At 46.0% G+C, this 16,317-nt stretch overlaps 1 protein-coding gene across 1 annotated transcript in view; it reads left to right on the top strand.

The window, feature by feature from the left end:
• The window catches only part of IGSF21 (immunoglobin superfamily, member 21), a 407,272-nt gene that overhangs the window by 338,527 nt on the left and 52,428 nt on the right, over positions 1-16,317 (top strand). The window contains exon 4 of the mRNA XM_006883689.1: positions 4,966-5,084. Within this exon, the coding sequence (XP_006883751.1) occupies positions 4,966-5,084 (119 nt within the window). The remainder of the gene's footprint in view (positions 1-4,965; positions 5,085-16,317) is intronic.

Here is a 16,317-nt window from a genome sequence, read left to right as displayed (position 1 = left end):
AAAAAAAAAAATAAAAGTCCCTAGGGCAAGAGGTTTGGCATTTTATTTCTGAAAATTTGTCAGTGGAAGTCAGGTGGATCACAACAGTCCAATCCACAACCAAGACTAGGACTGACACAGGGCCAGACAGCATTTCATTCGATTGAACATGAAATCTACCTGACTAGGTGAAGATCAAAGGCAGCTTAACAACAACAGGGTAAGACCTTCATAATAGAGAAGGCTGGATGAGAAGTATGCAGGGAGTCTCTATTATCTTTGAAACATTCCTATAAATTTAAAATTATTCCAGAATAAAGAAAAAAAACAATTTTGGAGAAGGAAAGCTTGAATGGCAAGAAGGCCATTGTAATAGGAGCCAGGGAGAGGTGGGCATGAGCATGAGACTGGAAAAGAAGAAGGGCCCAACCCAGCTGGCTTCTGGTCTTTATCTTAAGAGCAGGAGAAGCCTTTGAAGGGCTTTGGGTAGGAGAGTAACATTAATGTGATTTGCATTTGAAAAGATTCAGTTTCTACATGGTGAGTGGATTGGAAGGAGTATTAGCAGAGGCAGAAAAAACTTAAACCATTGCTGTTCCAGATGAAGCATGGAGACAGAGAAACAATCGATTCAGGGTATTTTTTAGAGGAACCCAGGACTTGGTCACTGATCGTATCTGAGAGTATAGACCTGCTAGCTCTGGAAGATGGTGCTCAGGACTGTGACTTGAGTTCGTGATGGAGAACAAGACTTCTCACAGAGCTTCAGAACCCAGTGGAAGGAACATCTGGCTGCAGAAATGGTCCTAAGTGGGAAGCTTCCTAATCCAGGTGTCCTCCGAGCTGTCTGCCACCCCACCTGTGCAGTGTCACCCAAGCGTATTGCTTATGTTACTGTCACCTGAGCATGTCATCAGCGTAGCAGTTGCTTAAACACATCACCTGTGCTGCTATCAGATAAACAAGTCCTCTGCGCCTATCATCTACATGGTGGTTACCTGTGCGATTCACCTGTGTGTCAACCATGTCATTATTATTTTATTACATCACCTGGGTATAGCTGCTAGTTACATGTGTCCCCTGAGCCTGTTTCTTTATGACGCTGTCACCTGAGCATGTCACCTGCACACTTGTCACCTACACAAGTCAACTAAGCCAGTCATCTCCAAAACTGACATCTATGAGTGTCACCTAAACATGTCGCTCTGGGTTACTGTCACTTGGTAACTGTGCTGATGGAGAGGCTATTTTTTTCAGTCTGGTCGAGTTACAAAAACAGAAAACAGTTCCCTTGAGGGGAGACAGGTCCCCTGCTGTTCTTACAATCACCAGGCTTGCTTTTTCTTCTGAGAGGTTGAGTTGAGGGAGGCAGCCTCTTCTCCACTAAGTTTTCCTGATGAAAAGCACTCCATTCTCTCAGGCCTTTAGTGACAGTAGGTAGACCAGATGTCAACCTCTGTGTATTCTATGTACATGAAGGTGTTTGTTTATGCTAATGTGTGCTGGGTGGTGAGGAGGGAAAGGCTGGCTCAGCTCACAGAGAACTAACTGGGAGACCAGGTGGGGGTGGGGGGTGAGGCAGAGGGAGGGAGGGACAGTGACTCATAGGAAGGAGCTGGAAGACAAGGATGAGAGAGGGAAACAGCTGAGATGAGAAAAGGAAAGAGTGAATCTGAGGCTAAATTGCTCAGCAGAAGCAGATGGAAGAGAGAGATGAGCCTGGGCTGAGTAGAGAATGTGTCCAGGAGGGGATGAGAGTGAAGAAAGAGGCTGAAGGAACCTCCCTTCTCAGTGGGAGGCAAGACTGAGAACACATCAAGGTCTGAGCTCTCTCTGTCCCCCCACCAAAAGGGGCTGACTGTCAGCCATTGAGGTACTGCGGGGTAGGGTGCTTGACTGTTCATTAGGAGTTCTGTGAATCTGGGTGTTTTCCAAATGGAGTGTGCAAGTGGTTAAGATGCCGGTCTGCTAACAGGAAGACTAGGTGTTCTAGTCTTTGCCCAGGAACCTCAGAAGACACGCCTGGTGTTCTGCTTCCAAATAAATCAGTCACTGGAAGTATATGGGGCATGGTTCTACTCTGACACATGACTCAGAATGGACTCAAGGCAACTGTCTTTTTACTGGTTTTCTGTGAATTTTAGTTTCTTCTCCCAGTACATGAATTGAGAAACTTTTAAAAATCCAAACAGAGACTCCAGTTCCTCTAAGTTGTAACATAATGGGTTCGCCTTTGACCCCTACTTTACCCAGAGGGACTGGGACGTACTGGTGGGCTCACAGGTTTGCTGTAATCAAAAGCTCTCTCTTCTCTGTCCAGACATCGGAAACTCACTTGCAGGACCCGCCCCTCTCAACGGGGTAGCACAGGTTGAAGGAACAAGCAATGATACCTCCATCCCTTCGGGTGCCGCTGTCCTGATGATGTGCAAAGCCGGTGCAGGATAGCACTGTGGCTCAAACTCACTGTAGTTCCGTGAGGGGAGCTTGGGTGAGGGAATCTGTAGGGAGTTGCTAACCCAAAGTCTGGCTTTGCATCTCTGGAGGTTCAAATCTACAAGCACTCCTCAGGAAGAAAGATGGGTAATCTCTTCTCATTATGACTGACATCCTTGGAAACCCAATGCTTGGTGGCTGCAAGTTGCTGCCCACTGGACTGTGGTGCATGAATGAATGAGTGCTACGCTGTGAAGTATCAGTACTATTTTGTTTTGGTGTTGGGTTTTGTTTCTTTCTTTTAAATTAAAAGTCAGAGGCTTAGAGAGGGGACTTGCCAACTACAGGAGTGACATTTGAACTCGTTTCTCTCCAGCTGCACACCAGGACTTTCACTGTGTTGTGTGACACTGAGTTTTGATCCTGACTCCTACCAACCCTGTAGCACAGTCCCATGGATTCCCAAAGCCTGCAGTTTTCTAGGAAGCAGATCATCAAGTCTTTTCCCCCACAGACCAGCCAGTGGCTTCAAACAGCTGACCTTTCAGTTAGTAGCCAAGCACCTAACCACTGTTCTACCAGCTCTCCTTCTTCTCACTACACCATGGGGGGGGGGAGGGGGGAACTACCCTGTGAACATTTTCATGGGAAAAGGGAACAAACATGTAAGCTCATTTTCTCATGGTCAGCCCCAGGATGTTCTGTGGAAGGAGAACAGAAGTTGCCATCTTGCCTGTGGGCCAACTCTAATATATTAACTATGTTTGTACAATCTACATTAAAATTTCTCCCCCAGGGAGCTCTGGTGGCCTAGTGGCAGGAAGCTGCACTGCAATCCCAGAGGTGTGTGGTTCAAATCCACCAGATGCTCAGCTGAAGAAGGAGGTTCAATCTCCACCAGTACCAGTCAGATCTGATTTGACGGTACACACACAAAGATAATAATTAATAATTAATAAATAAATAATGTGTTTATTAAAAATGTCTCCCCCTTTATTTACATTTTAAAGTAGCTGAAAAAAATTAAACAAGAACATTTCATGGCACATGAAATTTATATGATATGAAATTTCAATGTCCATAAATGAAGTTTTATCGGGATGCTGTTCTAGTGATCTGCGTATGCAATATGCGGCTGCTTCCATGCTCATGGTATAAATAGTTGTGACAGAGACCATGTGGCCTGAAAAGTCTAAAATGTTGACTATCTAGCACTTGACGAAGGAGCTCTGAAGGTATACTGGGTTACCTGTTGCCCTGCTAACCAAAAGGTCACCAGTTCAAGTCCAATCGTTTCTCCATGAGAGGCTGGGAAGCCTTCTCCTACTCAGATTCATTGGCTCGAAAACTCAATTGGAGGGATCACTTTAAGTTGGAATTGATGATTAGGGTGGCCTTTTAGAGGAAAAGTCTAGAAGAAGGGAAGGAGTCCTTTCCTCTCCTTACAGTCCCTTCTCTGAGAAACTCTCCTTCTCCCTCGGGTAAAGGCAACGGCTCCCTGCTCTGATAAAAACGAACAAAAAACAAACGAGCTGCTTTCAAAGGATTTCCGCTTACGGCAGCCCTTTGTGTGTCAGAGTACAGCTGTGCTCCGTGGGGTGACCGTGGCTGATATTTTGAAAGGGGATCAGCAGGCCTTTCTTCGAGGTGTGTCTGGGTAGGCCCAAACCTCCAATGCCTTTATCAGTACGTGTGGGAAGGATCTGCGCCACCGAGGGATGCCATGCTCTCCTATTGACTGGTTTTCCCATGCCAGTTTAGGGAACTGATCAATCTGTCTGTCTACTGGAATGTGAACTTATTTTGGAAGGCAGGAATTTCGGCATATTTCTTCATTATCTCTAGGGTTAGGCATAAGTGGCAGCACACAGTGTGGAAGAATTAACATCCTGACTCTTCCTGGCTGTATCGGAGTGTGTGGGACAGTCATGTCTCCTTGCTTTCCCCTTTAGTTTCCTTGCCTATGATAAGGACACAGTGATGCCTCTTTAAAGAGGGGTCATGAGGAGTGAGGTGTTGCACTGGGTGACAGTGTTGAGCCAGGGCTACATGCCAGACGTCATGGTAAGTGCCTGACCCTTCAGCCTGGTCATTGTCACAGCACCCTAGAAGAGGGCACCATTGTCCCCCCTAGTTCATGGAGCTCTGGCAGCTGAATGGTAAAGAGTTGTGCTGCCAACCAAAAGGCAGGCAGTTCGAATCCACCAACTGCTCTGAGGGAGAAAGATGGAATATCCCCGAGCATCAGCCAAGTTGCTTCTGATCCGAGGGCACACACACACACAACAAGGCTGAAGGCCATGCCCAGGCCTAACGCCAGCAGAGGTTCAACTCTGAGCACAGAGCCCATGCCTCTACCTGCTGCAATTCTGAGTGCAGTACTTGACACTCAATAAACACGCTCCTCTCCTCCCAGAAAACACATGGAGTCAACTGCGGTAAGCACTTGGTGAGCATAAACTGAGTCAGAGGAGACTCTGGGGTCAGTTTCCTGAACGCTGCCTCCTTTCAACCCTAGAATGATGGCTTCCTCCTACTTCCTTTCCCCAGGCTGCCAGAAGTCCGGATTTCAGACAATGGTCCCTACGAGTGCCACGTGGGTATCTATGACCGAGCCACAAGAGAAAAGGTGGTCCTGGCCTCAGGCAACATATTCCTCAACGTCATGGGTGAGTGCAAGCTCTGTGTGTGTGCATGCGTACGTATGTATTGGTATATGTGTGCATGCATGCATCTCTGTGTGTGTCTGTGTGTGTGTGTGTGTCTGTGTCTGCATCTCTGTGTGTGTCTGTGTGTGTGTGTGTGTCTGTGTCTGCATCTCTGTGTGTGTCTGTGTGGACATTTGAGTTACAGGGTCTGTCTTAGAAACACCCACCAACATGCCTGTTATGTTGTTGGGCTCTCTTCTCCTTCCCCACATGTGGGTTTAAGGGACAAGGAAGCAAGCCCATGCCAGGCTGTGGCCAGTGTGGCCTGGCTACCCCAGTGTTTCCCTGGTGGACACCTTTCCCGTGAGCACTGACCTCTTGGCATCAGGGGCTGAGCCTTTGTCCCTGGAAGGACTTAAGGACATTGAGGAGAATGAATGGTAAATGGAGGGGTGAGAGCTGCCTCAGCCCTGGGCCACAGTGGCTGCTTCTATAAAAGAGAATGGGATAGAGACTTAGCTGGCCATTCATCAGCCGTCCAGGTTCAGGTTCTGTAACCAAGTGCGGCACAAGCATGGGCTGTACTGGGCAGTTTTGGGGGGTTGGGTAAGCGTCTTCCCAGCTGGAGCCCCACACCAGGGTTACATAAACACCAGTGGGAGAGGAAAGGACAGAGAAGTGGATAGGAGGAAGGATGACCCAGTTATGAGTGCTGCTGGGAGTGGGAGAGGGAATTTTGGTGGGGTGCATACCTCAGCTAGGTGTGTCCTCCTTGCATGTCCTGGGACTGGCCAGGGTATAGAAAGGCTAGGAGATGAGCTGGGGAGTGCACTGGGCTGGATGTCAGGGCTCCTGGCTCTGTCTGTGGTTAGCTGTGTCCATGGGCAAGTGAACCCCTACCCAGCCTCTGTTTCCCCATTTTGAAAAGCAAGTTTACTGCCCCACATGGTCTCTGAAGCCTCTGCCATCTCTGCCTGCCATTCTTTGCAGGCTTGCTCTCTGATTCAAGTGCAGATCTGATGTCCAAAGTTGGGGGGACTTGGTTTTGACTCGGGGCTCTGCTTTTATTAGCAAATGATATTTACCAGGGAAATGAGGCTTGCCATCCTGAGGCAATCAATGAAGACTGAAAGGCTCGGTTGCAAGTCGCTGCTTCTGGGGAAATTGAAAACCTCCAAAGGCCAGGCCTCCGGAGGATCATCGATTATTACAGCTGCAGTATGTGGTGCATCCTGGCTTCCTGGTGCAGCCATGACCCAGGCAGCAGCAGAGGCTGTATTGGGAATGGGACAGGACGGCAGGAAGTACCTTGGCCAGCTTAATCTACTCTGCTGGAGTTACTCACTCCCTGATCAACTGGCCCCCTAACTTAATAAACAAGGATGCAGGATGCATCCTTGGTGCCTAGGGGCGGGGGTACTGATTACACCACGGAACCCAACAAAGAACTGGTGCTTCCATCTGGGGAGAGGAAGAGCCAGCTCTCACTCATTTATTGCTCAGATATGGACTGAGCACCTACCATGTGACTCACATCCTCTGGGCATATTGTCAGGAGGACCCCGTCCCTGGAAAAGGACGATCAGGAGAAAAGAGGAAGAAACACAGTGAGATGGATTAAGACAGTGACCGCAACAGTGGGCTTGAGCACATCCAAGATTTGGGGGTGATCCAGGATAGGGCAAGATTCAGATCAGTGGTTCTATAAAACAGAGCTGACTGAATGGCAGCTAACAAACAATGAAACACATACTGTGCCAGTTAGTGGACGCAGTTGAACAGAACGAAGTCATTTGTCCTCTGGGGGTTGACGCTGCAGTGTGTGAGGCAGACATGAGGTACATGTACAGACCAAGCAACAGGATGATTACGGCACCAGGAAAGGAGTTGTCAGCAATTGTAACAATGGCATAGCTCGTCACGCTTACTTGATTGGTCCCAATCCTAGAGTGCCTCCCCCTCCAGAATGTTACCTATCCTCACAACAATCCCACAAAGGCAGTCTTACTGTTACCCTCAGTTCACAGGTGAGGCCACTGAGGCCCAGGGAAGGGAAAGGGATCCCTGGGTTGCCACAAGCTGTGGTTGTTCCTGCCCCTGGCGGCATGAATCCCATGACTTGCCTAAGTCCAGAACTGGGGAGATGGGGTAAGGTTTGATGTGGGAAAGCCAGTAAAGAACCTCACTTAATCTATCCTGTAAGGTATTTCCCATAGATGATGATCTTATCCATTGACCATATTGGCCTGAGAGACCGCATTGCTATGTGCCCATTGCATAGATGAGACACAGAGGCTCAAAGTGTGAAGTGCCAAGATCAGGGGAGTTAAATGAGAGAGTTTATTTTACAATAGACTGCTGGTCATCCACTTCCTGGCTCATTCAGAATGCTTAATTGCTAATACTTCTAAGGACAAATACTAATCCTATCAATGAAATTTGGGCCCAATGAAAAATAAGGTATCAAAAAGGTACTGACTCTCTTTCCTCATCAATGCATCTCTGTGACCTTCTCCTTCAAATATATTTCAGGGTCTCAAAAAATAATGTACTTATGCTATTGGCATCTTAGAACATTTCACAGACCCTTTCTTATTGATAAACAAACATGTGCAAAGACGCTTCCTTTCAGAGAGCAGCCATTGAAGGCTGGTTGGGGGCTCCTTTGTGCCAGAAAGGCTAAGGATGTTGGTAGCCAACAGTTGGTCAAGACAGGCTCCCGTTTGGGGATCAGGGACGCTCCCTGGGACAGCAGGAGGGAGGAGAGGCGAGGCACGGGCATAGGCAGGACCTCACCTGTGTGCTGCTCGCTCAGGGTCTGCGTCTTTGCATCTGCAGCTCTGCGCGCTCCAACTCCACTGATTCCAGAGGCCTCCGGTGAAGATCAAAATGCAAGAGCGGCTGTAATTTCACGCCTATAACATCCCGCTATGTGTTGGGAAAGGCATTTGGGAGCCCCGTGGGTGACACTGAGGGTGTGTGCTGCACACAGTCATTAAAATGTTTTTATTCGAGCTTCAGATAAATTGTAAGCCAATTTGAAAGTTGCGTGCTGGGCCCTGGGAACGCATTATACACCGTCACGGGAGGACGGGAGGGTGCAGGTTATCTGGGCGTGGGGGAGCATGTTAAGGGTTCAATGTTACAATCAATTAAATGTTCTGAGGCCCAGACACCCCTCAAGCCTGCCTCCTGCCACTGCTAACCAAAGATGCTGCTTTTCTCCATCTCTCAGAATGCCAACATGCAGGGTTTCAGATGGCAACTCTGCCTTGGAACCCACTGGTACCACCCAGGTGCTGATGATCAAGGTCAAACTTCATTAAGTCCATGCTTCGTGCCAGGCACTGTGCACAGTGCACAATCCACCAGTAACCACGGGATCCTTACAGAGCCCTCGGAGCTAGGAGTCATCATTCCCATTTTCACATATGATGAAACTGAAATTCTTGAAGGCTAAAGAATTTATCCCTGTGGGTGACACAGGGGATTCCCACCCTGCTGTGCTAATCTCAAAGGTGATACTCCTTCAGCAGCCCAAAGGAATCTTCCCTGCCTTTGACACAAAGGCTGCTAGTAAGACAGATGTCATTTGAAGACTGGGGGCTAACAGAGCTGAGCACACACAGACTTCATTAAGCCTGAGCACTAACTAGGACTAGAAGCCCTGCACTAATGCACTTGGCCACAAATGGAAAGATTGGAGGTTTGAGTCCACCCAGAAGTGGCTCAAAAGAAATGCTTGGCAATCCACTTCTTAAAAAGTAACCATTGAAAATCTTACAGAGCACAGATCTATTCTGACGTAAATGAATTGGAATAAATTCATTGCCAAAGTAGTTAGTAGATATGAATTATATTATTGTGGCTTTAATTTGCACCTGCATAATGGCTTATAATGTTAGTTAGATCTATTTTTTTTGGTGTGAATATATTGGTCATTTTAGGGAGCTCTGGTGACCTAGTGATAAGGCATTACGCTACCATCCCAAAGGTAGATGGGTTCAAATGCACCACCAGCTGCTCTGTGAAAGAAACATGAGCTTTCTATATTTTATTCTCATGGTATATTTATAGCTCCTGAAAATTTGATGGAGGGTAAACTATGAGTCAGTAAAAGCAACATTTTGGCCACTTGTATATCTTCTTTGCAGAAATTTCTGTTCAAATCCTTTGTACTTTTAATTAGCTAATTTGCCTTTGTATTATTAAATTATAAGAGTTCTTCAGACTCTTTTTAGAAGTACAATTTGCCTATATTTTCTCCCGTCTTGTGGGTTCTCTTTTTACTTTCTTGATGTTGTCCTTTGAAGCACAAAACTTTGAATTTTTATAAAGTTCCATTTATCTCTTCTCCTCTGTCATTTGTGTCTTTGGTGGCATATCAAAGACTTTCCTACCCCATGGTCACAAAGATTTACTCCCAGAGTCTCTTCTAAGAGCTGTAGAGTTTTAGCTTATAGTTCTTCTACTTTGATCTGTGATTTATTAAATTACTTTAAAAAAAAATGGTGTGAGGTAGGGATTCCACTTAATTACTTTGTCCTGTTGTTGTCATGCGTGTTGGTGATTGTTGTTACATTATAGTTTGCCATAGCTGACTCTCCAGCAGGTGTCAGAGGCTGTAAACCACATGGGAGGAGACTTCCCATCTTTCTTCTGTGGAACAGCTAGTGGATTCAAACCATTTTTCTTTGGGTTGGCAGCACAGCTCCATGTTCATCAATCACCAGAGATCCCTAAGGATAGCCAATTGTTACAGAATCATTTTTTCAAATACTGACTTCTTTCCCCATCAGATTGTCCTGATGTCCTTGTTGAAAACCAATTGCCTCCAACTGTAAAAGTTTATTTCTGAGCTATCAGTTCTATTCCTTGATCTATATATATGTCAGTCCTACTTCATATCAAGTATTTTTAAAAACCATATAATCACTCTCCATCTGGCTTGTTTGCTCCTCAGCTATAAGGTGATGAATTTCTAAGAAATTCTCCTGTGACCAGTGTCCTAGGGTTTCCTATTAAAGGAAATGTACCGAAGGGTTGTGAGGTTTCCCCAAAGGAAAGAGATTGCAGAAGATTCCAGGAACTATTGGAGCATGGGTTTACATCGATGAGGCCAAGAAAAACCCTAGGATTTCAAGGGACCTCAATCCCTGTCTTCTAAGATTAGATTCTTAATCAAATTCTCTTATCTCAGCCCAGTGTTTCTCTCTAGAAGCAGAAGAGAATTCCCAGGATGGATAATTAAGGTGCCAAGTACCTCTCTTGGGAAGGAAAAATGCCCATGGTACCAACAGACTAGGAAGAATGGAGGGCGGAGGGCAGACCTTGCCCCCTCAGCATCCTACTGCTTCTGAATGTCTGAGTAAAAGATGAGAAGCACTATTTTACTTCTCAGAAGAATGCCAGTGGGAAAGCAAGATGCAGCTTATAGAATTCTCTTTTTAAAAGTCTCCCCAGGCCCAGGAAAATTATGAGGGATGATGTGTTTCCCAGACAGAACGAATGCACAGTTGGTATGTAGGACAGTAGAGAGGCGGGGTTAGGTCCATGGATGGCGGCCACTGGTCTGGGAATCCTTAGGGTTCCCAGGCAGGATTGCTGGGAGCTGCAGTCCTCTCCACACCCCAGGACACCTGCTGGGCTAAAAATGATCAGCTCATTCCTTGCTCTTGGAGCCCAAGTAGATGAGTCCCCTGCTGGGCTTGGACTAATTACATTACCTGGCCCCAGGCAACTTCAGTGGCCTTGGACTCCAAGGAATATTTGCTCTGTGGAGGAGGCAGTGGTTGTGGGGGACAAGGTTGGAATCCATTCCAGAGCTGCAGAAGAGTCCCAGGGTGCTGAGGGAGAGGAGGCACAAACTCCAACCTCCACCTCCTACTTCAGGAGTCTCCAGGGTCCTAAAAACCATGCCTGCGCTGCTCTTGTCCCCTAAATCAGCATCTGCACAGATACACAACCAAGCCCTTCCTGCCTGCTCTGGGTGAGTGACAGAATGACCAGCCCGAAATGGGAGGAATCAGGGTTAATCCTCAATGGAAGAGTTAAATTCTCTATTAAATTCTCTCTTTCTCTCATTACCGTTGAGTCAGATCCAATTCAGTGGAGCTAACCCTCCACTGGGTTTCCAAAACTAGAAGCCACCTGGGAGGAAACTGCCCATCTTTCTCCTTGGTGTGTTGGTGAGTTCAAACCGTCAAGGAGGTGTAGACTTTGGAGTAGGAGCAATACACTCTATGGATTTCACCATCGGAGCTCCCTGCAAATCAGGTTGATTAGAAACATAGCTCACCTGAGAGAGTTGAGGAGTGGTTAAGAATATGAGTTTTGGATTCCAATATGATTTTTATGCCCAGTGGTGCAACTAATAGTGATAAAAGCAGCTGGTGTTTATTGAGCATTTACTATACACTAGGCTCTGTTCTAATTGCTTTGCACCTGTTAGCTCATTCAATTGTCCTCTAAGGCAGGTTCTGCTCTTACTAGTTGACATCAACTCAACTATGACTAGTGGCATCCCCATGTGTATCACTGTAGAACTGTGCCCTATAAGATTGTTGTTTTGTTATTACCTTCCTCATTTCACATTTGTGGAAACAGGTTAAAGGATTTACCCAAAGGCACAGGATTAGGAAGGAAAGAACAGAATTCAAACTCTGGCAGTCTAGTTTAAGTACCCATAGTCCACAAACAACTACGATATAATATTCAAAGTGGAGCATGATATGCAACCTCAGTTTTTCTGTTAAATGGAGGTTATAGCAGTACTATGCCTGCGATGCTGTTGGGGGATGGAAAATGATAGTTTTGTAAGGAGCATTGTCTCTAGATTACTACTCTACTACTGTATAGTACAGTAGGTCAGTGCATATGAAAAGAGCTTTTGTTTTTGTTAGTTGCCATTGGTAGCTTATTAGGTAAGGAGTGGCACTGCAGACCCAAAGGCAGGTGGTTCAAATTCACTAGCTGCTCTATGGCAGGGAAATGGGCAGTCTCTTCCCATGTGATTTATAATCTTTGAAAACACACTAGAGGGTCAGCTATGAGTCGGTTCTGATTCAACAGTAAAGAGTGGGTTTGTTGAGAGTTACCATTGAATTGGTACCCAGATCTTAGTGACCCAAAGTATATGCAAAATGCTACCTGGCCTGTGCCATCCATGATTAGCTACAAATCAAACCACCACCACTCTCCACTGGGTCTTCATTTTGGGAAACAGATTACCAGGCCTTTCTTTCTGGTCCATCTTACCCTGGAAGCTCTCTTGAAACCTGATCAACATTATAGAACAGGACAAGCCTCCATGGACAGATGGGTGGTGGCTGAGCATAAGGTGCATCCGCTGTGACCTGAACCACGTCTCCAACATGGAAAATCCTACCACCGAGTCACCAGTGCCACTCCCATTCTTTCCTAGCCTTTTGGCATTAACTCATATCTGTAAAGTTAATGGGGCTGAAGCTGGGATCAGAGCTGCAGGAAGCAACAATGGCTCAGTGGGAATTCTCCATGCCAGGCAGTGACAATCCTGGTGCCAAGCTGGATGCTGGCAAAGGAGACCAGAAAAGGGAATGAGGCTGAGCAGCTCTGAGTCCGATTCCACTTACTGTATTCTTTTTCTGTGATGTTGACTCTCTCAGCCTCTGCTTCCTCATCTGGGAACTAGGAATAGCACAGATCCTATCTTATAAGACATATAAGCCATGGTTCCTTGAAGCATATCATCAGCGTTCAGCCTGGGTCGGTTGCCATCACTATTAGATCTGGGCAGGCAGTCAGAGGTGAGAGAGAGGACGGGAGCCAGCCCAGAGTCTGGACATGTGAGGCATTTCCAGCAGCAGCCTCAGGACATGAAGACCAATTGGAAAGATGGGAACAGATGTGGGAGGCATTGCGTGCCTGACACTGGATGGGGGATGTCCTTTGAGAGGAAGCTGATGGAGCCATGTGATCTCACTCCACAGCCGGTGATGGCAGCTAATGGGTCACTGGGGTGGAAAGGCCAGTGCAGCAGGCTTGAGGACCTCAGCAAATCTCCTCCCTGCCATCATAGCTTCCGGGGCAGCTAGCCAGCTAGGCACTTGGGGCTGAGACAGTTGGCTAAGCTAGGCTGGCCACAAGCTGGACTGAGTGGGGGTTGCAGCAGGAGGGCTGAGGCAGGAGTGGCCAGGGGCCTCCAAGCTAGGCTTAAGAAGGACCTGGGGACTGCTATCCTGATCCAAGATGAAGAACGCCTACTCGGCCTGCCTGCTGGCCACAGACTGCCCAGCTAGCAGAGGTCAGTGGCTCAGAGCCGATTTAGAGAGAGTTCAGACAGATGGGCCTGGGGCTCAGAAGAGCACTTTAGCGCTGACTGGGTCATCTTGCAAGGACAGCCACTTCCACAAAAGCCCAAGCTTGCTGACCACTTCCAGGACTAACTTCTAGAATATTCTGTCTCTCTCTGTCTGAACACATAAATGTCTGACTATGGGCCACACTGCTCCCAGGAACAAGCCCAACACATTCTATAAACTAGTCTTCTAATCGCCTATGAACTCTGAGATAGGCCTTGTGATGTTCCATTTATAAGTGAGGGAACCATCGACGGTTCAGAGAGGTTAGGGGATTTGCCTAAAGCTGCATAGGAAGGGACTGGGGCAGGAATTTGACCTCTGGCTTACCTATTGCCTGAAGCAGCTAGGTAGACAGAGGGACCCCCTTCCTTTCTGAGTGAGCAGAATGGCAGCCACTCAGGCCTCTGGATCAAGGTTCTTGGCCATGGACACAGGAGCCAGGCCTCTTCTCAACAAGTGCAATATGGACTCTTTGGGCTACACCATTAGCTGGCCTTTACAACAGGCCTGTGAAGCTAAAAGGCCAAGGATTGGAATACTCATTTTACAGATGAAGAAACGGAATCGTTTCAGGAAAGGCTGGGGTTTAAACGTAGGCACTCTGATTGTCACTCTTCCTCTGTAAGGACCTGAGGCCCAGAGCAGGGGATGAAGAAAAGGCCACTCAAGTGTACATTGGGAGTGATTAGAAAGGCACTTGACCTCTCTGATCCATATCTGAGACTGGAACTGGACTTAAGCAACAGCCAGAGAACAAACCATCATCATCCTTTTCCCAAGGGAACCTAGTGTTGGGTAAGTGGGGGGGGGAGAGGGAAGACCTTCATGTCTTTATTATTCATGTTTATTTATTTTGTTGTTATGTGCCATTAAGTCTCCCACAATTCATATCAACCCTATGTACAACAGTTGTGAATCCTAACCTGTCCTGAGCCAGTCTCACTGACTCCAACATACCTAATCCCATTGCCCCAGTTACTGTATCAGTCCATCTCATCCGAGGTCTTCCTCTCCTATGCTGTCCCTCCACCCTTCCAAGCATGATCTCCCTCTCCAAGGACTGGTCCCTTTTGGCCATGTGCCCAAAGTATGTGAGATGAAGCTTCAGAATCCTAGTCTCCAAGGAGAAACTTTATTTTATCCTCTCAAGACAGACCTATTTGTTCGCCTTGTGGTCTATGGTATGTTCAATACTCTTCTCCAGCACCACAACTCAAAGACATCAATTCTTCCGTCATCCTTAGCCATTGTCCAGCTCTCTGATGTATAGTAAGTAATTTTGAAGACCATAGCTTGGCATGTACACCTTAGTCTCTATACTGACATCATGGCACTTTACCACTTTGGAGAGGTTCTTGACAGCAGACTTCTTCAAGGCAATTCATCTTTTGACTCCCTGATTGTTGGTGTCAACAGTGTTGACTGTGGAGCTGAGCAAGCTGACATTGTTAACAACTTCAATATCTTCTCCATCCTTCATGGTGCTGCCAACCGGCCCTGTGGTGAGAATCTTTGTCTTCTTGATGTTAAGCTTCAATCCATAGTGAAGACTACAGTCCTTGACCGTCTGCAGCAAATGCTTCAGGTCCTCCTCAGTTTTGGCAAGCAAAGTTGTATCACCTGTATCACACAGATTGATGATAAGTCTTCCTCAAATCCTGATAATACACTCCTCCTCATAAAGTCCAGCCTCCTGAATGATCTGTTCCACATAGAGATTGAACAGGTATGGAAATAGGACACATCCCTGACTCACTCCTTTCCTAATTTTGAGCCAAGCAGTTTTTCCTTGCTCTGTTCTGACGACTGCCTTCTGATCCAAGTATAGGTTCCACAAGAGCACAATCTAGTAATCTGGGATTCCCATTCTTCTCAAGGCTAACCACAATTTTCTGTGATACACGTAGTCAATTACCTTTGTATAGTCAATAAAGCACAGATAGACATTCCTCTGGTTACTCTTTGCTTTCAGCCAAGATCCATCTGGCACTGGTTATAATCTTTCTAGGCCACAATCTCTTGTAAACTCAGCTTGTATTTCTGGTAGTTATCCGTTAATGTACTATTCTGTTCATTTTTGGGTAATCTTCAACAGGATTTTGCTTGCGTGTGTGGTATTAGTAATATTGTTCAATAATTTCCACAATCTGTTGGATCACCTTTTCTTGGTATAGGAAAAATAAGGATCTCTTTCAGTCAGTCGCCCAGGTAGTTGTCCTCGATATTTCTTGGCATAACCTAGTGAGCATGTCCAAGGCAGTATCTGTTGAAATATGTCAACTAGTATGCTGTCAATTCCTAGGGCCTTGGTTTTTGCCAGTTCCATCCAAACAACTTGAATTTCCTCCTTCATCAATCACCATTGCCTCTTGATGGTATGTTGTTTCATGAAATTCTTCTGTGTCAGCCAATTCTTTTGGTACAATAACTCTGTGTACTCCTTCCATCTTCTTTTTTAAAAAAGTTTTAAAATTAGTTTTTATGTAATTATTATATATAATATAATTATATTTTGTTCATATACATTATGTTTTATACAGTCTTCCATTTACATTGTGTTTCACACAGTCACTCATATACATTCTATTTTAGGGTTTTTAATAATTGGTTTGTTTACAAAGTTTATATATATATATTGTGTTCCACACTACTCATTCATTGTGTTTATACCATCATTCCCATACATTATATTTTAGAAAATCGATACTGCCATCTTTTTTAATGCTACCTGGATCCTTCAGTATTCTGCCCCTTAAGTATTGCAACTCGAAGCTTTAATTTTTTTCTTCAGTTTCTTCAGCTTCTTATTCCCTTCCTATTTATTTTATCATTATTAATTTTGATTAAAGTTTACAGAGACTTTTGGATTTCCGTTCATTCATTGTTGCACTTTTCTCCCTGCCCCCCACCCC

The sequence above is a fragment of the Elephantulus edwardii genome, unplaced genomic scaffold (assembly GCF_000299155.1).
Source record: "Elephantulus edwardii isolate Elephantulus edwardi_28Jun2011 unplaced genomic scaffold, EleEdw1.0 scaffold00028, whole genome shotgun sequence".
Taxonomy (NCBI): Eukaryota; Metazoa; Chordata; class Mammalia; order Macroscelidea; family Macroscelididae; genus Elephantulus; species Elephantulus edwardii.
The sequence above is the reverse complement of the archived record's forward strand: the minus strand, read 5'-3'. Positions and strand labels throughout refer to the sequence as shown.